This window comes from Rhincodon typus, unplaced genomic scaffold, assembly GCF_021869965.1.
Source record: "Rhincodon typus isolate 14 unplaced genomic scaffold, sRhiTyp1.1 hic_rhity00002503, whole genome shotgun sequence".
Classification (NCBI taxonomy): Eukaryota; Metazoa; Chordata; class Chondrichthyes; order Orectolobiformes; family Rhincodontidae; genus Rhincodon; species Rhincodon typus.
The window spans coordinates 1-25,000 of NW_025968141.1; the positions used below are offsets into that span (position 1 = coordinate 1).

General features: G+C 40.5%; 1 protein-coding gene across 1 annotated transcript; it reads right to left on the reverse strand.

The window, feature by feature from the left end:
• Nucleotides 1-8,076: 8,076 nt before the first annotated feature.
• LOC109910755 (gamma-adducin) lies at nt 8,077-24,427 on the reverse strand (the record flags this gene model as incomplete). Its single annotated transcript, XM_048593216.1, has 5 exons — nt 8,077-8,334; nt 15,711-15,884; nt 21,590-21,688; nt 24,014-24,157; nt 24,278-24,427. Coding segments are annotated over 5 exons (825 nt in total), but the record flags the coding sequence as incomplete, so codon positions are not given.
• Nucleotides 24,428-25,000: the final 573 nt, after the last annotated feature.

Genomic DNA, 25,000 nt, shown 5'->3' on the forward strand with positions numbered 1-25,000 from the left:
CACCCTCCAGCTGGAGAACTGCATGAAAACAAATAATTTTAACAAGTGGGGCAATCTGGGAAAAATCTGTGAAGAAAAATATACGCTATGTATAAAACTGTCCCTCACCCATTTCAAGAGAATGTTTGTTTAGAACTTAACAGCTCGAGTTTTGATACTTACCAGCATGTTCTATCAACTACCTTTTCCTTTATGAAATGAAAAAAGAACTTGTGAACAGTTTTCACAATGTTCTGTACAAATTCTACAAGTTAAAATGTTGGTAAGCTAACTGAGAAACTAGTCTTCTTGCCATGCTTCCTACATTGTTGGGATTTTCTAAACAGTAAACTTCCTAACCTCTTGCCACCAAAAGTAATTCTTTTCACTAAACGACATTTATGAATTGTACCATGATCAGATTTCATCTAAAGTATTTGTACAAGATCTGGGTCTCATAGGAAAACACAGGCTTCCTCATATTGCTAACCTAACAGATCTGTAAGCTGAACAATCTAGCTATATTTTCAGTTACTGTGGATGTCTCTCACCAGAACGAGGGCGATTGCAGTTAATGTTACGGGCATATATATTGCTTAAACAATCTTAATGAGAATCATACCTAAAAACACAAATTAAATGATCTCTGTTGGCTGTTTAACATTGTAGCTAATTGGAGCTATTGAAAATATTTTAGTGCACTACAGCTGTGTTTTCAGAACTTGATTTCATATTTAAGTCATCCTATTGCCAAGTGCGAATCTGAAGGTACAACTTTAACTAGAAACAGATTGACAGAACTAAAAGAAAAATACACGCAGTTTAAGGCTTTGGGTGGAATACTGGGTGTAACTAGGAGCAACTGTGACCAATTCGATTTTGATGTTTACCTCACCATTCCAAGATCTGAAGAAATTATGCTTGTACTAACATGAATGGCAAATGGGTATGATTTAGTGGCCATTAGAGAGACATGGTTACAGGATGGTCATGACTGGGAGTTAAATATCCAAGGGTATCAAACTGTTCGGAAGGACAGACAGGAAGGTAAGGGAGGTGGTGTTGCTCTGATTTTTAAGGATGATATCAGGGCAGTAGTGAGAGATGATATAGGTTCTACTGAACAAAACGTTGAATCCATTTGGGTGGAAATCAGGAATAGCAGGGGGAAGAAGTCACTGATAGGGGTGGTCTATAGGCCACCAAGTAACGACATCGTGGTGGGGTGGGCAATAAACACAGAAATAGCTGATGCATGTAAAAATGGTACAGCAATTATTATGGGGGATTTTAATCTACATATCGATTGGTCAAACCAGGTCGGTCATGGCAGCCTTGAGGAGGGGTTCATAGAATGCATCCGCGATAATTTCCTTGAACAATATGTAATGGAACCTACGAGGGAGCAAGCTATCCTAGATCTAGTCCTGTGTAATGAGACAGGAATAATTAATAATCTCACAGTTAGGGATCCTCTCGGAAGGAGCAATCACAGTATGGTCGAATTTAAAATACAGATGGAGCGTGAGAAGGTTAAATCTAGTACCTATGACCTGTGCTTAAACAAAGGAGACTATGAAGGAATGAGGAAGGAGTTAGCTAAGGTAGAATGGGAGCAAAAAATTTATGGTGGGTCAATTGAGGAACAGTGGAGGACTTTCAAAACAATTTTTCACAGTGCTCAGAAGTATATTCCAGTGATAAGGAAGAACTGTAGGAAAAGAGACAGCCAGCCATGGATGTCTAAGGAAATAAAGGAAAGTATCAGATTGAAAAAAAACACATACAAAAAAGCAAAGATTAGTGGGAAACTAGTAGACTGGGAAATCTTTAAGACCAACAGAAAGCCACAGAAAAAGTTATAAAGAAAAGTAAGATAGATTATGAGAGTAAACTAGCTCAGAATATAAAAACAGGCAGCAAAAGTTTCTATAAATATGTAAATCATAAAAGAGTGGCGAAGGTAAACATTGGTCCTTTAGAGGATGAGAAGGCCAATTTAATAACTGGGAATGAGGAAATAGCCGAGACATTAAACAATTATTTCGTGTCGGTCTTCACAGTGGAAGACACAAATAACATGCCGAAAACTAATGGCAAGAAGGTTATAGCAGGTGAGGACCTAGAAACTATCATTATCACTAAGGAGGCAGTGCTGGGCAAGCTAATGGGGCTAAAGGTAGACAAGTCTCCTGGCCCTGATGAAATGCATCACAGGGTACTAAAAGAGGTGATGGGAGAAATAGCAAATGCACTGGTAATTATTTACCAAAATTCACTGGACTCTGGGGTGGTTCCCACAGATTGGAAAACAGCCAATATGACGCCACTGTTTAAAAAAGTAGACAAAAAGCATGTAACAATAGGCCAGTTAGCTTAACTTCGGTAGTGGGGAAAATGCTTGAATCTATCATTAAGGAAGAAATAGCAAGATATCTGGATATAAATTGTCCCATTGGGAACACCCAGCATGGGTTCACGAGGGGTAGGTCATGTTTAACTAATTTGGTGGAATTCTTTGAGGACATTACTTGCATGGTGGACAATGGGGAACCTGTGGATGTAGCGTATCTGGATTTCCAGAAGGCATTTGACAAGGTGCCACACCAAAGGCTGCTACACAAGATAAAGTTGCACGGCATTACAGGTAATGTATTGGCATGGATAGAGGATTGGTTGACCAGTAGAAAGCAAAGAATAGGGGTAAATGGGTGTTTTTCTGGTTGGCGGTCAGTGGCTAGTGGTGTGCCTCAGGGATCAGTGTTGGGACCGCAATTGTTTACAATTTACATAGATGATTTGGAGTTGGGGACTAAGTGTGGTGTGTCAAAATTTGCAGATGACACTAAGGTGAGTGGTAGAGCAAAGTGTGCAGAAGACACTGAAAGTCTGCAGAGGGATATAGATAGTCTAAATGAGTGGGCAAAGGTCTGGCAGATGAAGTACAATGTTGATAAGTGTGAGGTCATCCATTTTGGTAGGAATAACAGCAAAATGGACTATGTTTTTAACGGCAAAAAATTGCAGCACGCTGCTGTGCAGAGAGACTTGGGTGTCCTTGTGCATGAATCGCTGAAGGTGAGATTGCAGGTGCAGCAGGTGATTAAAAAGGCAAATGGAATTTTGTCTGCCATTGCTCAAGGGATGGAGTTTAAAAACAGGGAGGCTATGCTGCAGCTGTATAGGGTCCTGGTGAGGCCACACCTGGCTCTCCTTACTTGAGAAGAGATGTACTAGCATTGGAGGGGGTGCAGAGGAGATTCACTCAGTTGATTCCAGAATTGAGAGGGTTGGATTATGAGGAGAGACTGAGTGGACTGGGATTATACTCATTGGAATTCAGAAGAATGAGGGGAGATCTTATAGAAACATATAAGATTATGAAGGGAATAGATAAAGTGGAGGCAGGGAGGTTGTTTCCGCTAGCAGGTGAAACTAGGACTAGAGGGCATAGTCTCAAAATAAAAGGAAGCAGATGTAGGACTGAGGTCAGAAGGAACTTCTTCACCCAAAGGGTTGTGAATCTGTGGAATTCCCTGCCCAGTGAAGCGGTTGAAGCTACCTCGCTGAATGTGATTAAGGCAAGGCTAGATAAATTTTTGAACAGTAAAAGGAATTAAGGGTTATGGTGAATGGGCGGGAAAGTGGAGCCGAGTCTCCAAAAGATCAGCCATGATCTTATTAAATGGCGGGGCAGGCTCGAGGGGCCAGATGGCCTACTCCTGCTCCTAGTTCTTATGTTCTTATGAATGCCAAAATCACACTCCAAGAATGCCATTTCAACGACTTGAATTTTTATTCCTAATTTTTATGAACTAAAATGATAGGTAAAGGGAAACTAGATACCAGGCTAGTAGAGAAAGATTGAGAGAGGAAATTCTAGACAGTTGGACAAAGTAAATGATTGGGTATAGGATACTGGATGCAAGAAACTGGTTATAAAGGAAGATGATTTTCAATTCCTATACTGGACAATGGAGAGTTAAGTGAGTCAGCAAGGACAAATGATAGTTGAGCAAGGGTTTGTGCAGGATTTTGGAAGGTGAATTAATCAAACTATCAAATAAATTTGTATAGATAAATCTGAAACGGATAAGCTGAAAATTCTATTCACAATTGATTAAAATCTCCATGATCTAAATCATGAGGATCAAGAAGAACCTAAACAGTTACAAATATCATGTAAAACATCTTTTCATTTTTAAACCAGTCAAATAAAGACTCTTCTTCCTTGCAAAATCCGTGCTGTTGGCTGCTAATAAAACAATGTCACTGTTTTGTCAAAGTCAATTTGACATTAAGTCAAATCATACGTATTACAGAACTTGTAGCAACTGTCAGACAAAGATGTATGTTTAATATTTGAAAGGATACTAGTGTGCTAAAATGGACTCTGATTTCTTGTAAACGTGTAAATTCTACCCAGACGAACCAGTTTATTACATTTGGTGCTCCTAACATCTGACCCATTTGTTTAATCTAAAATATCATATCTATGTGGGACAGAGTAAAATGACTGCAAGTTTGGTGAGGAGGGGAGTGTATTTTGCAGTTTTAAGGATTGTTTCTTGTTTTAAGCACTGCTTGCTTGCAATTAGCATCTTATTTAAATTTATTGCTTTTAACTTAGTTTTATTCTGAGATTAGGTGGAACTAATCAAGAACTCTGCGGGAGAGATCAGCTCATTAAGTACCTGCTCTAAATTGGGTCTGTAACTGCCAGATGGTTGACTCATCTGAAGCTCAATAGAATGAAGTGGTTTAGTGCAATGAAAGGATTACAGTGGACAGAATGGAATCAGTGCAAGTTTGGTGAGGTTCTATCTGTGGCCACCTCCAGGACTTGAAAAGCTGAAGAAGAAGGCAGAGTTTAGAAAAAAATCAACGTACCATCACAGGAGAATGTAAGTACAAAAATAAGGTCAAGTTACAGCAGTATGTAGGGACATGGGGATGTTTCACATGACTTGGATGGACACATGCAGCAAGTGTTACCAGCCACACAAACTAAAGCCTCAGGTTATAGTACTAAACTTTGTGATTTCAGTTACTGCTTATGTGGCTAGCACATTCAGAAAAGTGGTCACACAACAGTTTAGAGGCATGCAGGCATATAGGGAACATGTTAATAGTCCAGATGAACCAGGCAGCTAATGAGGAGAAGGTGGTGCAGTAGCATTATATGCTGGACCAGCTAATGTTCTGGGAACCCGGGTTTGAATCCCACCACAACAGATGGTGGAAATTTAATTCAACTTTAATAAAAGGAATTAAAAGTCTAATGATGACACTGAAAACATTGTTAATTGGTGGAAACATGTACCTGCTTTGTCAATATCTTTTAGGGAAGGAAACTGTCATCTTTATCTGGTCTGACCTACATGTGACTCCAGGCCTACAGTAATGTGGTTAGCTCTTAACTGCCCTCTGAAATGGTCTGACCAGCAATCGCTTTCTAGTTGAAATGTTAAACTCTATTTCACTTTCCACAGATGCTGCCAGATCTGCCGAGTTTCTCCAGCATTTCTGTTTGCTTATTTGTGATTGAATACTCCCCACTTGTCTTGAGTGCAGCTGCAACACTACTGCACCATCCAGGACAAAGCAGCCCACTTGATTGGCACCTCATCCACAAACATTCACTCCCTTTACCACAGACATCCAGTAGTAGCAATGTGTACCATCCACAAGATGCACTATTTACCAAGACCTCTCAGCACCTTCCAAACCCATGACCACTACCATCTGGAAGGACAAGAACAGCAATTATATGGGAACACCACCACCTGCAAGTTCCTTTCCAAGCCAACAAGTGGTGAGTAACATTAGCACTACAAGAATGCCAGGCAATGACCACTGCCAATAAGAGACAATCAAACCACCACCCCTTGATTTACCATCACTGAATCCTCTCCACTATCCCTTCAGCAAGTAACTCATCTCCTGACTCCCCAAAGCCTGACCAAAATTGTACACAATACTCCAGGTGCGGTCTCACTCATGCTTTGTACAGTTGCAGCAACACATCCCTACTTTCATACTCCATTCCTTTCACAATAAATAACAAAATCCCAATTACCTTCCTTATTACCGATTGTACCTGCATACTAGATTTCATGATTTTGCTTCTTTTCTAGATCACTTTAAATCCATGCCTTTTTCTTTTCATTCACTCATGGGACATGGGTGTCACTGGCTGGGCCAACATTTATTGCTCATCCCTAGCTGCCCTTGAGGTGGTGGTGAGCTGCCTTCTTGAACCTCTGTAGTCCACATGCTGTAGGTAGACACACAATACCTTTAGGGAGGGAATTCCAGGATTTTGACCCAACAGTGAGAGAACAGCAATATCTCCAAGTCAGGATGGTGTGGGGTTTGGAGTGGAGCTTGCAGATGCTGGTGTTCCCATGTATCTGCTGCTCTTGTCCTTCTAGATGGAAATGGATGAGGGTTTGGAAGGTGCTATCTAAAGAACTTTGTAGAATTTCTGCAGTGCATCTTCTAGATAGTACACGCTGCTGCTACTGAATGCTGGTGAAGGGAGTGATGTTTGTGGACGTGGTGGCAATCAGGCAGGCTGCTTTGTCCTGGACGGCTTCAAGCTTTGAGCTTTGTTGGAGCCACACCCTTCCAGGCAAGTGAGGAGTATTCTATCACACTCCCAACTTTGTGCCTTGTAGACAACGGACAGACTTTGGGGAGTCAGATGGTGAGTTACCCATTGCAGTATTCCTAGCCTCTGACCTGCTCTTGTAAGCAAGTGTTTATGTGGCGGGTCCAGTGAGTTTCTCAGGGTAATCCTGGGTGTTAATTCCCAGGATGTTGACAGTGGGGGAATCAGTGATGGTAACACCATTGAATGTCAAGGGGCAGTAATTAGACTGTCTGCTAATGGTGATGGTCATTGCCTGGCATTTGTGTGGTGCGAATGTTACTTGCAACTTGTCAGCCCAAGCCTGGGTATTGTTCCTTTTATGGGTGGGAACAATTTCTCCCCAGCCCACTCAATTTTGAAAACCTCTGTCAGATCTCCTCTTAAGCTTCTTCTCTCCGTGGAGAATAGCCCAACCTCTTCAACCTATCCTCGTAACTTAAGTTCTTCATTCCTGGAACCAATCTTGTAAACTGTTTATGCATTCTCTCCAATGCGATCACATTCTTTCTGTAATGTGGCACCTGGACTGTACACAATATTACAGCTAATGTCTAATAGGTGTTTTATACAAGTTCACCTCCTTACTCTTGTACTTTATCCTCAGCATTATTAATAGTGGTGTAGTCCCTGCTTTATTTACCGCAGTTCTTAGCAATCTGTGCAGATATACATTCAAATCTTTCTGTTCCTATGCTCCTCTTAGAATTGCACCCCCTATTTTACATTGAAAGACAATGTTCTTTCCACCAACGTGCTTCAGCTCACACTTCTGTACAAAATAAATGCTGTTATATATCCACAGAAACCTTCACCTCTCTTCTGTTATAATTTACATGAGGTTCTTTGTTTACCTGGCAGGCACAGATAAATTACAGGAGCATCTTGAGTATTTTTGGGGCTAACTAAAAAAGAAAATCTTTAGGAAGTTACTACATAGAGTACCACTAGCACAGAAGCATTAACTATTTGTGGCTTTTGTCAGCCACCTTTATAAGGGAGCCAAAAGCTCACTAATTGTTGCAACTAAGATATATTCCTGGGCAATACTGGTAAACTTGGGCTAATTCAGGGCCTATAGATTTTTTAAAAAAATCTGCAACCTGTAGTCAGAAAAATTTTAAAGGGAAGATAGATTCTACATGCAAAGGCACTATATAAACTTGTTACAACGAGGTGTAGAGCTGGATGAACACAGCAGGCGAAGCAGCATCAGAGGAGCAGGAAGGCTGACGTTTCGGGCCTAGACCCTTCTTCAGAATAATTGTTTATTTGTGATCTATGATGAATCAAAATTTACTTTCAATGCCATCTTTGAACACAATGAATTCATTAGTTCAAAAAAGTGCCATTCTGTAATAGATTGAGTTATGTTTTATATATGTTAAATATATAAAATATATATATTTTTTAAGAATTATAGGCTTTTTATAACCAATACATACTGTGATTTTTGACCTAGGGCTGCAGTCGCCTGCTGGAGAATCCTCTGGGACATTGACCTTCATGTATGTGTTTGGAGTGTTCAGCCATCTTGTCTTTTCACGCTGCTGTTTCTGCGCCAGAAATTTAAGGGGAGAGCATGGAACAGCATCATCTTCAAAGGAAAATGCTGTGACAGTTGCAGGAATTTCGACCTCACTCTTGTGTCTTAGCTTTTCTCTCAGAATAGGGTGCCTGTAAGTGTAGCCAGTTCTGTAGCCCTGTGGAGAGAAATAATAAGTGCAACAACTTCATTGAAGGCTGAAGTTCAATTTGAATGAAAACAGACATGACTGCTATATCAGTTAGTTGGGCTGGTATTGTCAGCGGTTGGTCTACTCCTCATTTACAGGAAAATACAAGAGAATTTTTTATACAATGAGAATGATTTTGATTTATCCAATTAATTGAATAGAAACAAAGATCAAAAATGACCATGCAAACATATGGAGTAGGTAATCATGTTGGTATATTTTGAATCTGCTCATGGAACGTAAATAAGTTGTATTTATAGTTAGGTCAACCTGGGTTACTCAGATACTTCTCTTAGAATGTGTAGACACATTACAAGTTCAAAGATATGATGCATTTGTTATATAACTGATGTATGTTTATAAAAATAACAAGAGTTAATGCCAAGGTATCAATGTGGACTTCACAAACTTCAAAATCTCCCCTCCCAATATCGCATCCCAAAACCAGCCCAGCTTGTCCCCGCCTCTCTAACCTGTCCTTCCTCCCACCTATCCCCTCCTCCCACCTCAAGCCCCATCCCCATCTCCTACCTACTAACCTCATCCCGCCCCCTTGACCTGTCCGTCCTCCCTGGACTGACCTATCTCGTCCCTACCTCCCACCTACACTCACCTTTACTGGCTCCACCTCCACCCCTTTGACCTGTCTGTCTCCTCTCCACCTATCTTCTCCTCTATCCATCTTCTATCCGCCTCCCGCTCTCTCCCTATTTATTTCAGAACCCCCTTCCCCTCCCCCATTTCTGAAGAAGGGTCTAGGCCCAAAACGTCAGCCTTCCTGCTCCGCTGATGCTGCTTGGCCTGCTGTGTTCATCCAGCTCTACACCTTGTTATCTAAGAGTTAATGCCAACATCCTAAAATACATTGCAGAATTGCATTTCTTTTTGCAGTTTAGACCAATGCTTCTCAATCTGGGGTTCATACAGACTTCCTGGGGTCCTGGGAATAGTTTAGTAATACCTGGAAATAGGCTTAGTTTAAGCCAAGAGTAGTGTGGGCTGGCAGACTCAGGTTAGAGGGGAATATGTGTTGAAGGCTGCCGAGTGACAGGAAGATTGACAGTTAAAACAGTAGTTATCAAAGCTTGTGGTGGCCACCAGGTAACTTTAGTCTTGTTTGAGTGATTTTGTTTTTAAAACATTCAACTACTACATATTAAGTACCCAAGTATTAAGTGTATCATAGACTATTAAAATGTCGTTGGATTAGGGATGATGTTTATGAACTCTAATACATTCAAAAATGTATCCTTCAATTAAAATTTTTTTGTAATTAAATATAGCAAACAACGTGCACACAGGAAGTTCCTTAAATCAATGACAATAATATGCAATTTGCGTATTGAGAAATGGTTTTGTTTGGTCATTTTTAAAGATCTGTCAAACTCTGTTCTGCATTAGTGGACTAATTAGACACCATAAAACATTACTGCAGTCTTCAAGGAGTACTGTACAACAATTTTTGTTCCACCTGATACAAGCGACCTGGAGTAGGGTCCTTAAATGTGACCCTCCCAATATTTGCAAAGAAAATAAGTTGTGTTTTTTTTTATTCACTGGATAAGGGCATCGCTGGTCAGGACAGCATTTATTGCCTAGAGGGCAGTTAAGAGTCAACCATATTACTGTGGGTCTGGAGGCACATGGAGGCCAAACCAGGTAAGGATGGCTGTTTGCTTCCCTCAAGAGCATTAAATGAACCGGGTGGGTTTTTCCAACAATCGACAATGGTTTCACGGTCATCATTAGACTTTTCATTCCAGGTTTTTAATTTAATTCAAATTCCTCAACTGCCATGGCAGGATTTGAAGCCAGATCCCCGGAACATTACCTGGCCCTCTGGATTAACAGTAAAGCGATAACACCACTAGGCCATTGCCTCCCTCTTGCTAGGCAAGTGGGTCCCTACCCAGAAATCCCCCAATCACCCAGCAAAATTCACTCTTGGGGTGACTTTTCTCTGATCACCAATTAATAGAATGGTAGGAAAAGGTGAGAAGCTACTCTTCCTGTCACAGGCTGGTTTTTTCCTGTATGTCCTGCTGATAGGTTTATTGGGGCAGGCTGAGAGCGCAAGGGGGTTGGGTGGTGATGGCAACCCATGAGAGAGGAGGCTGCAAAGAGGCTGGAGGGAGAGAAAGAGGATTCAAAGAAGAAAGAACAGATTCAAAACCATTCAGACGGAATCCTTACCTAATTAGGAGCTAGGAAAACCTGACATTACAGAGTTACCGAATCACTTGCAACTGAATGCGGTATCTCTAATTTAAGGCTGCATAAGTTCAGAAAATTGTAGGAGATGCTATTGTAATAGATATTGTCAATTGTTAAATTAAATTATGGGATCAAGATCTGAGATTAAGTGGTGTGTAGGAATGGCCTAGTTAAAATATTCCAGCTTTGTGAATATGTAATAGTAATGCACTAACTGTGATGTCACCAGTTTGCAGAAAGTGAATCTAGGATAATGGCTGTGTTCGAAGTACATGTCAATTGCTTTGAAAAAAAAAGCTTTGAACTTAACCTGTTGTTTTGAGCCAGCTAAAATACAATGATATTTAGGAAATTAATGTTTTCCTTTGTGTTGTGACAAAATTTAATGGGGTTGATAATTAAGGATGTTGCATCTGTTTCTATACAAATTGAAATTCTATGTCAACACAGATACAGAAAGCAATGTTTTACTACATGACTACATCAACTAATAAAAGCGAGAATTAGAAAAGCTCTCTGAAAATCAAACTTTAATTCTCAAGTGAAACCGTCAATGAAACTAATAACTGCCCTCCAGGAGATAGAATACAAAGGATATAATGGCTTCTGCTGGGGATTGGCTTGCAGATGTCATAGAGATAGGAACAGCACAGAAAAGATGGATATGATAGGACCCAATTACTGCTGATGCTGGAATCTGTACTGAAAACAATGAATGCTGGAAATCACAGCAGGTCACAGCATCCGTGGTGAGAGAGCAAGCTACTGCTTTGAGTCGAGATGACTCTGATGAGGAGTCACCTAGACTCAAAAAGTTAGCTTGTTATCTCTCAAAAGACGGAATGTGTTGGTGGGATGGGCAAGGGGGAACGTTTGCTGAAAAGAGAAGGAAGAGCAGGAAAGAGGACTTGAATGAGATGATGACATTTTTAATGACTACTATGATCACAAAGGTTTGCACCTCTTTCCTGGTAATGGGACAATTAACTAGTTAATCTCTTTGGCGGCATTGGTTAACGTATGAATGTTGGCCAATTTTGAACTCCAGAAAAAACGGTAGGTGTATTGGAGAAGTATCACTAAAAATCTCCACAACGTTCTCCAAACATGGTGACAAGAAAGGCAGTTTAATAGCAGTATCCTCTCCCAAATTAACATGACTCAAATCATTCAAAAACAGCTCCCGTGGGCAGCAGCTGTTGCTTATATGCCTGACACCAGACTCTCAAGGCAACTGCTCTGCCTGGAGCTTGGTTAGGGATGTCCACAGAGCATCCCTGAAGAGAACAAACATACTTGCCAATTCATGGGATGCTGTGGTTTGTGACTGATCGATTTTGAGAATGCTCATTTAGGAGGGCATCAAGTACATCAAAAGTCATTGGATGGTGTACCCAAACCACCAAACAACGTACATATCTAACATTTCAAGCATTACCTTCCCAACATGTGCCAGAGTCTGCAGACCACACATTGAACTTAGCAGCTATTTCAAAGCCCATCAAACCAGAGCAGCAGCAAATCATCCTTGGTCTCAAAGAGTTGCCTAATCAGAAGGTGACATAGTGTCCATTCCTTCAGGGTCAGAGTTGTACCAATCTTCTTCATATGGGCTGCAGTGATTCAAGAGAGCAGGTCACCACCACCTTCAAGGGCAACTAGGGACGGGCAATAAATGATGCTATCCGTGAATAACTCAAGGTTAAAAGTGGTATCAAATTGAAACAAAAAACATACAAAATCTTTAGAAGATTAGTGACAGGCCAGAGGTTTGCTAGTTTCTAAATTTTCCTAAAACCATAAGACATGGGAGCAGAAGTAGGCCATTCAGCCCAATGAGTCTACTCCGCCATTCAATGAGATCATGTGAATGAGTAAGAAAAATTAAAAGAAAGAACCTGGAACGTGAAAAAAACCAGCAACAAATATAAAAATAGAGCAAAAACTTCTACAAGTATATAAAAAGCTAAAATAAAACACTGGTCCCTTAGCGAATGAGATTAGGGAATTAGCTTTTACAAGGGGACATAGTTTTAAAGTTAAAGGAGGTAGATATTGGGGAGATGTCAGAGGTAGGTTCTTTACTCAGTGGTAGGGGCGTGGAATGCATTGCCTGAGAGGGTAGTGCAGTCGGCCTCATTAGGGGCATTTAAGCGGCTATTAGATAGGCATATGGATGATAGTATAAAAGGTAGCGGTGGAGGTTAGATAGACCTTAGGTTTAGGGTAAAAGTTTGGCACAACATCGCGGGCCGAAGGGTCTGTACTGTGCTGTACTGTTCTATGTTCTATGTTCTAATTAGTAATGGGAAACAGCAGAAGCTTTAAACAATTATTTTGTAACCACGTTCACAATGGTCAATACAAAAATAAAACTCTCAGGAACAGTGCAAAATTGAGACACAAAAATGAACACTAACGAAAAGGAATGGGAATACTAACAGACTTAAAGGCTGACAAATCCCCTGAACTTTTTGCTTGTACATTACAGCAGTGCTTCCTAAACCTTCTCCTACTATTACCCATTTTGAGGCTTCAAAATTGTTAGGACCCTTTGTTTAGCAGTGGTGGTGGTGCAGGGATGGATATAACGGTGGGGAAGAGGGGAGATCAGCCATTGGCGTTGAGGTGCTCACAAACCCAAAATTTTAGCTCACAATCGCACTTTGGCAAACTCCATGCTTGGGTCTTAAATAAATGAATGGCTGCTGAAATAGCAAATGTATTTACTTGTAATCTTCCAAACTTTTCCAAGCTCTGGAAAGACCCCACTGGTTCGGAAAACCACAAAGGTAACACCACTTCAACAAAGGACAAAGAAAGACAGCAGGAAACTTTAGGCCAGTTAGGCTAACTCTTCCATTGGGAAAATATTACAATCTATTATCAAAGAAGTTGTATCACAATATTTACGACATTAAAATCTTGTGCTTAGTTCTACTGGTTAATTGCAACTTGTTTGGATTTCTTTTTTAAACATTAATGGTTCCTAACAGTACTGTAACATAGGAAACTAAGTTGAAATAAACTAATAATTTTCAGGATGGCAAACTGTAACTGGAGAAGTGCAACAAGGATCAAATGCTGGATCTTCAATAATCCCAATTAATGACCTAGAAGAAAGGACTAACCATATTACGGCCAAATTTGATGATGCAGGTGAGAATAATGTGGGAAAATGTGACTTTGTCCATTTGGCAGGAAGACAGAGAGAGGCATAAGTGTTGTGGTAATGATCTGAGACTGCTAGTGAAATTTCTTTTAAGAAAAAATATTTAAAGCTAGTCTACATGTGACACTAGGTCCACAGTAATGTGGTTTTCTCTTAACTGCCCTCTGCAATGTCTTAGTAAGTCACTGAGTTCAAAGAACAATTAAGGGGTGTTCCATCCCATGAATTAACTTAACAAAAGGATGAATACAGAACCATAATGTTTAAATAAAAAGAGAGACTTTATTGATGACACACGTGGGGTATAAATCATAACAATCACCATGCAGGTACTTCAAGTAATTAGAAAAGGGAAGCAGAATGTTGGCCTTTATTGCAAGGACAAAGTAGGTTGAGTTTTGCCACAACTATTGAAGGATATTGGTGAAACCATACCTGGAGTACTGTGATAAGTGCAAAGTACTAAAGATGTTGGAGATCTGATATAATAATGGCGAGTACTGGAGAAACTCAGTAGGTTTGGCAGCATCTATGGAGAGAGAAACAGAGTTAATGTTTCAAGTCCATTATGACTCCTCTTTGAAGCTCTGAACTCCAAAGAATTGTCATATTAGACTTGAAACATCAACTCAAGTTTCTCCAGCACTTTGTTTTTATTCCAGGAGTACTGTATGCCGTTTTGGTCTTCTGAGGCATTTGCCTTATAAAGAAGGTTTGAGCAGGTTGCGTTGATACTCATTGAGTTTAGAGAAATGAGATGATATTTTTGAAAGTGTAAAATTCTGAAGGGGCTTGGTACGGTAGACACTAAAAAGATTATTCTTTTTTTGGGGAATCTAGAACCAATCAGTACTATTTAAAAATAAGGGGCTTCCCATTCAAGTTGGAGATGATGAATTTCTTCTGTGTGTCCATAGTGTTTGGGTATTTTCCTCATCAACCTGTTCATTGATGTTTTCTCCAGAGCAGGTGGGATTTGAACCCAGATCTCCTGGATGAAAGGTAGGGACACCACCACTGTGCCATGAGAAGTCCCCATCAGCGTTTGGGACACGCTTTCATAATGGGCTGCGGAGGTTGGGCCATTGAATATATTCAAGGCTGATTTAGAGAAGTTTTTGATCAACAGGGATGTCAAGGGGGAAGACAGAAAATAGTTGAACTAATCATGGCCTAAAATCTACGATCTCGTGGAATGGTCAAGCAGGCTCATGGGCTGGTCTACACCTGGCCCCTATTTCTTATGTGCTTTACCACAATTTTTATTACTTTTAATCAACCTGTTCAGACACACCTCCGTAGTGGGTGGTACGTGAACCCAGACCTGCTGGCTCAGAGCCTGGATGACTACCACTGCACTACAAGAGCCCTTTTTAACCATAGTTTTTGTCTGTATCTATCTGTATGTTGTGAGCTGAAGTAAATGCCCACCACATGATTACAATTAAATAAAAATCATAAAGTTAACAGCCAGTATTCTGGGAAAACATGCCTACTCTTCAAAGTATGTCATTGGTTCTTTTATGGCCACTTGAACTTGTACGTGAGGAATGTCGGTTCAGCCATGATCCTATTGGGCGCAGAGCAGGGTCGAGGGGCCAACTTTTGTTCCTATTTCCTTTGGTTTAATATCTAATCCAGAAGATGATACCTCAACACTGCAGAACTCCTTCATTGCTGCACTGAAGTGTCTGACTAGATAATGTGGTCAAGTCCTGGACTGGGGATGAAATCCGAGATCTCCTCACTTGGAGACAAGTGTACCATCACGATATCAAGGCTGACACTTTTCCTTGTAAAATAACCAGTTTTAATCCTGCAAGAAGTAAATGGTATGAAGTCTCAACTCAAAATTAAGCTTTTATTCATTAGTACTCAGTAGTCTGTAGTACAGTTCTCTTAAGTGAGGCTTGGAAAGACTCTAAAGCAAAGATCAGAATCCTGAAAATATACACACCAAATTGTCCAACATTCTCATCATAGATTCAAATTCCTGTTCTCCAACTCTCCACTTCTGTGCGATTCCCATATTAACTCCATCAATGGCTACTTTGTTTGTGTAAGGCTTGAATTTTTCCAAATCCAGTAGCAGCAAGTTATCCACACTACCTGCACTTGCCAGGGCTCTCACCTACAAATAAATCAATTGGTTAAAAGTGCATAGATCACATCCACGTTTTAAAGCAATAATGTGGGTCACCTCAACAGAAGCAATGCTTTGAAAATCAATCAATCCTAAAAATATTTTCGCTGTACAGGTAACATGTTGAAATTAGTCATTTTGTATTATTTGTGAATAATAATTCATAGAATGAAACTGCAAAATGGTTAATTACTCTAATAAGCTCTCTAATAATTATTTAATTAATTTCATACAATTGAACTCCTTGTTCTAAAAATTTCTGAACCAATTTTACTGAAAAAGCACTTCAATGGATTGTATTGAGTCAAGGCCAGTTATGACGAAATACTATGAGTGGGTTGAATCTGGAGGAAATGTTCTTCTGATAGGGATTCAGAAGTGATATAAACATTGACATTCATACATTATTCCCTCTCATTTATGTGGATTATTCGAATGCATGTTCCCCTTTCTCATGTTCCACCTTTACAAAGATTTCCAACTGTTTCATGCTTAGATACGTTGGCTTCATAGGTTTCAGTATGGTGCAGCAATGATAACAATTCCTTGTATTGCAAAAAACATCCCTCTGAGCATGGTTAAGGGAGGAGATCATAACTGTAACAGATGCATGCTTTCTTGCAACAGTTTCCACTTAACAATGTGATGAAACACATGTTTTATGGTAACAGTTTGAACAGCACAGTTATCAAAGACACGGTTTAAAACATTGGTTTTACCTTGCTTTCAAAAATGTAAAAATTTGGGTAAAGAATTTCAGAGTTTAGACCTGTGATCACTAAATGTGCTACAATTGAGTGTCAAAAATCACAACACACCAGGTTATACTCCAACAGGTTTATTTGAAGACACAAGCTTTCAGAGTCTCACTCCTCCTTCAGCTATCAGAGAGGTGGCATCGGACATAGACACCTGAAGGAGTGAGACTCTGAAAGCTTGTGTTTTCAAATAAACCTGTTGGACTATACCCTGGTTTCATGTGATTTTTGATCTTGTCCACCCCAGTCCAACACCAGCACCTCCACAGCATGACTACTGACAGTGGAACATGCTGACTGAAATATAGGGCTACACTAAATTTTAGAAGCGAGACAGGACTGTAAAGATATCTGTAAACAAAAATGAGTTTGGAAATGAGTGTAGGAGTGACAGAAGAGTGGGTGCAATTTACAATTATAAATATCTGTGCTACGTGGCTGAAATGGGATGCACTTCACCTGCACTTCCCAGAATCTAGTCTGATGCATTCGTTGCTCACAAATGTGGTCTCCTCTACACTGGGGAAACAAAGCATAGACTGGGTGACCGCTTCTATGTTCTGCTTGCAAAAAAGACCCTGCACTACCATCGTCTGCCACTTTAACGCACCACCCTGTTCCCTGGCCAACATCTGCTTCTGGCTTGCTGCAGTGTTCCAGCGAAGCTCAATGCAAGCTGGAAGAACAACACCTTATTTTCCGCATGGAGACACTGCAGCCCTCCAGAGTCAATACTGAGTTCAATAATCTTGGGGCCTAAACTCTCCCATATTCCCAGCCCCCTACCCCACACACCAGGCCTTGTTATCACATAGCTTTACATTACACATTACCCCTGTTGTTAGTCACTAATAGTCCCCATTAACAACTATTCACCCTTCCAGTCTGATCGTTATCAACTCCTTTGTCTGTCCAACTGTTCTTCTCTCTCTTTAGGCTCTATCCTATCGTTTACTCCATACCCCACCCACCTCCCTTTCTTCTGCATATAAACTGATGTTTTCCTGGCCACTATCAGTTCTGAGGAAGGCTCACTGGACCTGAAACATTAACCCTATTTTTTTTCTTCACAGATGCTGCCAGACCTGCTGAGCTTTCCCAGCAATTTGGTTTGTGTACACTAAATAGGTTGAACTTCGAGGTCATAGAGTCATATAGCTATACAGCACTGAAGTAGATCCCACGGTCTAACTCGTCCAAGCCGACCAGATATCCTATATAAATCTAGTCCCATTTGCCAGCATTTGGTTCAGATCCCTCCAAACCATTCCTATTCATATACCCATCCAGATGCCTTTTAAATGTAATCATACCAGCCTCTATCACTTCTTCTGGCAGCTCATTTCATATATGCACCACCCTCTGCATGAAAAAGTAGTCCCTTTTATATCTTTTCCCTCTCACCTTAAACCTATGCCCTCTAGTAGGGCTCGTGCCCTGTGGGTAAAAGACCTTGTCTAATGACACTGTTGATGTCGCTCATGATTTTATAAACCTCTATAGGTCACCCCTCAGCCTCCGACGCTCCAGGGAAAAAAGCCCCAGCCTATTCAGTCTCTCCCTATATTTCAAACCCTCCGACCCTGGCAACATCTTCATAAATCTTTTTTGAACTCTTTCTAGTTTCACAACATCCTTCCTATAGGAGGGAGAGCAGAATTGCACGCAGTATTCCAAAAGTGGCCAAATCAATGTCCTGTACAGCCTCAACATGGCCTCCCAACTCTGATACTCCATGCACTGACCAATAAAGGCAGGCACACCAAACGCCTTCTTCCATATCCTGTCTACCTGCAATTCCACTTCCCTGAACCTGCACTCCAGGTCTCTTTGCTCAGCAACATTCCCCAGGATCCTATCATGTAGTGTACAAGTCCTGCCCTGATTTGCCTTTCCAAAATGCAGCACCTCACATTTATCTAAATTAAACTCCATCTGTCATTCCTTGGCCCATTGGCCTTTCTGATCATGATCCCATTGTACTCAAGGGTAACCTAACTATGCCCCCTGTGTTCACATCCAAATCATGTATATAAATGATAAAAAGCAGTGGACCCAGCAACAATCCTTGTGGCATACACCACTGGTCACAGGCCTTCTGGCTGAAAAGCAACCCTCCACCACCACCCTGTCTCCTACTTTTGAGCTAGTTCTGTATCCATATGGCTGGTTTTCCCTGTATTCCATGTGGTCTAACCTTGCTAACCAGTCTACCATGAGGAGCCTTGTGGAATGCCTTACTGAAGTCCATCTAGATCATATCCGCCATTCTGCCTTCATCAATCCATTACTTCTTCAAAAAAACTCAATCAAATTAGCGAGACACTATTTCCCATGCATAAAGCCATGCTGACTATCCCTAATCATAGAACATAGAACAGTACAGCACAGTACAGGCCCTTCAGCCCACGATGTTGTGCTGAACTTTTACCCTAAACCTAAGGTCTATCTAACCTCCACCGCTACCTTATACTATCATCCATATGCCTATCTAATAGCCGCTTAAATGCCCCTAATGAGGCCAGTCCTTGCCTTTCCAAATACATGTAAATCCTGTCCCTCAGGATTCCCTCCAACAACCTGCCCACCACCGATGTCAGGCTTCCTGGCTTTTACTTACAACCCTTCTTATATAGTGGCATCACATTAGCAAACCTCCAGTGTTCGGCACCTCACCTGTGCCCACCGTTGATACAAATATCTCGGCAAGGGGCCCAGCATTCACTTGCCTAGCTTCCCACAGAGTTCTAGGGTACACCTGATCAGGTCCTGGGGATTTATCCACCTTTATGCGTTTTTAAAATGTTCAGTACCTCCTTCTCTGTAATATGGACATTTTTCAAGATGTTGCGATTTATTTCCCCATGCTTTATATCTTCCATATCCTTCTCCACGGTTAAAACTGTTGCAAAATGCTTGTTTAGTATCCTCCCCCATCCCCTATGGTTCCACACATAAAAGTGGCCGTGCTGATCTTTAAGGGGCCCTATTCTCTCCTCGTTATCCTTTTGTCCCTTATGTATTTGTAGAATCCCTTTGGATTCTCCTTAACCCCTTTTCCCAAAGCTGTTTCATGTCCCCTTTTTGCCCTCCTGATTTCCCTCTTAAGTATACTCCAACTGCCTTCATACTCTTCTAGGGATTCACTCAAGCCCTGCGGTCTATATCTGACATATGCTTCCTTCTTTTTCTTGACGAAAACCTCAATTTCTCTAGTCATCCAGAACTCCCTACACTTACCAGCCCTGCCTTTCACCCTAATAGGAACATACTGTCTCAGGACTCGTTATCTCATTTTTGAAGGCTTCCCATTTTCCAGCTGTCCTTTTAATTGCAAACATCCGTGCCCAGTCAACTTTTGAAAGTTCTTGTCTAATACTGTCAAAATTAGCCTTCCTCCAATTTAGAACTTTAACTTTTAGATCCAGTCTATCCTTTTCCAGCACTATGTTAAAATTAATAGAATTATGGTCACTGGCCCCAAAGTGCTCCCCCGTTGACACCTCAGTCACCTACACTACCTTATTTTCCAAGGGTAGGTCAAGTTTTGCACCTGCTCTTGTAGGTACATCCACATACTAAAATCAGAAAATTTTCTTGTGCACACTTAAATTCCTCTCCATCCAAGCCCTTAACACTATGGCAGTCCCATCAATGTCTGGAAAATTACAATCCCCTATCATAACCATGCTATTATTCCTACAGATAACTGAGATCTTCTTATAAATTGGTTTCTCAATTTCCAACTGACTATTGGCAGGGGGGGCTAGATTACAATCCCAATAAGGTGATCATTTCTTTCTTATTTTTCAGTTCCACCCAAATAACATCCCTGGACGTATTCCCAGGAATATCCTCCCTAAGTACAGCCATAATGTTATCTCTAATCAAAATTGCCAGTCCTCCTCTCTTGCTCCCCTTTCTATCCTTCAATAGCATCTATACCCTGGAACATTAAGCTTCCAGTCCTGTCTGTCCCTGAGCCACGTCTGTAATTGCTATGATATCCCAATCTCATGTTCCCAAGCCTGCCCTGAGTTCATCTGCCTTACGTGTTAGGCTTCTTGCATTGAAATAAATGCAGTTTAATTTATCAGTCCTACCTCGTTCTCAGCTTTGTTCCTCCTGCCCTGACTGTTTGACTTACTCTTTTTCCCAGCTGAATCAGTCTCAGAGTGCTCGCTTGCCTCACTGTCTCCCTCGGTCCCCTAGAATTCAAAGAAATCAGCTCCAATACTAAGAATACCTCAGAAAAAAAAAAAAAGGAGCAGCTTTACAGCCACAAATTTTTCTCATCCTCCATCTTGGATGACCAAAAGTAAGATAGTCTGTTGTCCCTGGTGAGGTGACAAGGATTTTGTGATTGGAGATATCTAAATAATGGCTGTCAGAAAAAGGCATGTGGTCAATGGACTTGCAATTAATATGATATCATGCTTGAAATCACGACTCAAACAGCAACCAAGGTACTTACTGTTGGCTTCAGCATAAACGAGCAGTCATCGAAATGGTATAGAATTGAGGCATCGGTGCTGAGCATAGCTCACTGGATAGTAATTAATGGAAACCATAGTTTACTTTTGCCCTCTGTCTTTAGAGAGCTTAGGATAACGTTTCGTTTGCTACCTTTGGTAAAAACATGGAACTATACACAGACCAGATACTGGACGGAGAAATGTAATTGTTCCTTTAGTTCACATAGGAGTGGATATATCCAATATACCCTGAAAACAGTATATAATCTTTTAATTAACCCATAATATAAAAGTTACTTAGTCTGATGAGATCAACCTTGATGCGAAAAGCATGACCAAAGCGTGTTTGCAACATTTTAGAAGTAGGAACCAGATTTTCAAAGAATTAAATAGGTTTGAACACTATTGCTATTTATCATTTAAATAATTGGCATCAGTTGTACATCATTTTTTGCATTACCTGGATTTCGCAAGCCAACTGAACTGTGTAGATGTAGTGAAAAGCTTCCTCTATGGTCTCACCAAGTGCCATTACACCATGGTTTCTCAGAACCAATACCTGAAAATAAAATCATGTTTAGAGATGGCAGAAAACAAAAATATTTCATCTTTGATTTATGTCAGCAGACAATTGAATTTTTTTTTTCTATTTACTTTTGTTAATAGTGCTTTTTCTTTCCTTTCCCTCCTCGTTTTTCTGTCCTGAAGATTCTGAATCTTGATTCCAAAGATGCTAATCTTCCATGTATACCATCCAAGTAACTATTCTCAGTGGTGTAGCTCAACAGCAATATTAGTGAGGCATCACAACGAAGACAATGAGGTCACAAAAAGGAATCATACAGTCCGAAGGCTAGTAGACCAAGTGTGTCATTGCTAGATCTTTGAAAGATCCAAATTTGGTCCACATCCTAGCCTTTGCTTCATAACGCTGCAAATTAATCCTCTAAGTATATGTTCAATTGTTAGTTACTATAGATGTGACACTAAGTTCAATTTCAGTCCATAATTCATTGTTTTTAGTGCTTTCCACCTCCACATTTATTTCTTACTTCTGTTTTTTTCCTTTTGGACAGTAGCTGTTCATCATTCTGTCATTCACATCTCCTGCAGACTTCACTTTTGTTTCTTTACCAGCCCCCATTACCATTTGCTATAATCTACAACATCAACTCTTTTCTCATTTAATTTCTTCCATCATCCACTCTATCACAGGCTTTCCTTTTGTTCCTTTTGCCAAAAACCGATTGGACTTTTGAAAAATTAACTGGTTTTCTCTCTCCAGATGCTGCCTGACTTGCTGGGCATTTCCAGCATTTACTATTTTTATTTCAGAATTCAGCAGCTGCAGTTACTTTGCTTTTGAAACATATTTCACATGGATAACAATCTTTGAATTTTTAAATTTCCTCTGCTATGCTTTAAGATATTTAAAACCATGGGACTGTCATAACTGACCTTCATCAACCACAAAAATCTGATATAAATGGTTGTAAGTGGTTAGGTTGGATTTGTCTTGCTTTTCATGGACAGGACATACAATGGAAATTTTCTATATTACTGGGTAGATGCCAGCTATGGCTGTATTGGAACAGCTTGGTGAGGGGCATGGGAAGTTTTAAAAATTTGCAATTCAATTGCCAGAATGTTGTCAGGGCCCACTGCCTTTCAGTTTTTTTTTCAGTCACCAAATGAATAGAATTGGCTAATGACTGGTATCTGTGATGCAGAGGATCTTGGACGGATCATCAATCAGCACTGCTGGCTGAAGACAGAAGCAAAAACTTTAATACCATCTTTTGCACTGATATGCTCAGCTCCTGCATTATTCAGGATGGGCATGTTCGTGCAGCATCCACTAGTTAGTTATTTGCTCACCACCATTTGCTACTGGATGTGGTAGGACTGCAGAGTTTAAATCTTATCTTTTAATTTTGGGATTGGCCCTTTCTCCTGTATATTGTTTCCACTGTTTGGCATGCAAGCTTTCTTGTGTTATAGCTTCACCATTCTTAGGTAGGTCTGGTGCTGTTCCTGGCATGCCTCCCTGCACTCTACATTGAGCTACAACTAGTCCTCAGTTTGCAAGTAATGGTGGTTGAATATGATATTACTTCTCCTCAAGGCACATACGACTTCACAGATAGCCATTTTTGAATTGCTAGATCTGTTTGATATCTATCCCATTTAGCATGGAGCTAGTGTGATACGACATAAGGGAGGGTATTCTTGATGAGAAGCGAAAGAACTGCAGATGCTGTAAATCAAGGAAAAAAAACAGAAGTTGCTGGAAGTTCAGCAGATCTGGCAGCATCTGTGAAAAAAAGTTCAGAGTTAATACTGCAGGTCCGGTGACCCTTCCTCAGAGGGACCCTTCCTGGGTCCCTGGACCCACAACATTACCTCTGATTTTTTTCTTCACAGATGCTGCCAGACCTACTGAGCTTCCAGCAACTTCTGTTTTTGTCCTTGATGAGAAGGTTGGACTTTATCTCAAAGACCACGCGGTGTTCTCTCCTATCAACATTGTCATGGATGGATGCATCTCCAATAGGCAGACTAAGGAGAAGGTCAATTCGGATTGCCTAGGTGGTTTCCTCACCCGCTGCCACAGAGCCAGTTTAGAAGTTACATCCTTTACGCTTCCACCAGTTCAGTCGGTATTACTGAACCGCTCTTGATGATGGAAATTGAGGTCCCCACCCAGAGTTCATTCTTTGTCCTTGCCACCCTTAATGCTTCTTCCAATTGATGTTCAATCATTTTTTATTATGCAACACATCTAAGGTGGGTGAATTAGGAAGTTTGGGAGAGAAAAAGAAGGGATTAAGTCAAAAATGTCAACTTTCCACCTTGAACATTGTAGCAGTTATTGTAATCTTGCCTTGCAAGCTGCACCTAGACACTTCTGAAGCTGAATTCGGTCACTCTCTTCATCGAGTGAACCATGATAGTCATAATATGCGACACTGCCCACAATCATGGCTTCCTGAGATATTGGCAGGATACCACACTTCATGGTAGAAACCTACAGTGACAGGGAATTGAGTGAGATAAATGAAGAGAAGGAGTAATTTTCCTGAATTGTATGAAAAAAATCCTGCAAAATTTAAAACACAATAAAATGTGCAAAATAAATGTCACTTACAGCAGCAGCTGCTGGTGTGTGTATATGTACAACACATCGAACATCGGGTCGTATTGCATAGATGGCAGCATGGGGACTGAACGATGCTTGGTCAATTCTTAAATTAGTGCTTCCCTGGTCCACTACTTCGCCCAGTATGTTAACTTTCACCTATAGGCAGAAAAGTATATGTGATGAACATTGATTTTTCTTGACTTTTTGTTTTAGAAAGAGGTGAAGAAAATAAAAGCTAGCCTTGATTGGCATTTCAAATTGCAAGACAATTCTTAAAAATACATCACTAAATATTTCTGATGACAAAAACCTTTTTTAGATGTTTTGTTCCAGAATATCAACTACATTGTCTGTTTTAAAAACATATTGTCTTTCTGTTACTGAAACTGCTTCTAATGAGTTCTTACTAACAGCTACAATCTTACAAGCAGTGTTCAAAAATGTTCAAGCAAGAAATACACAGAAATCCAAAGGTCAAAAGGTTCCAGATTTAATTTTCATGCTCTGTTGGATAACTAATTTCAGCTTCAATACTTCTGGTCGACAGGAGAAGGAAAGAATAAACCAGCCACTCTGGTTACTTTGCTGTGACTTTTGCTAAAAGGCATACACTGTGACATTGGAAATGTGATCAAGTTCAATATAAGTGTACAGTAGAAACCAACAACTGTTTCTGCATCAGCACCAGTCACAGCTTTTATGAAAAGGGGTTAGGAATACAAGTTTTAT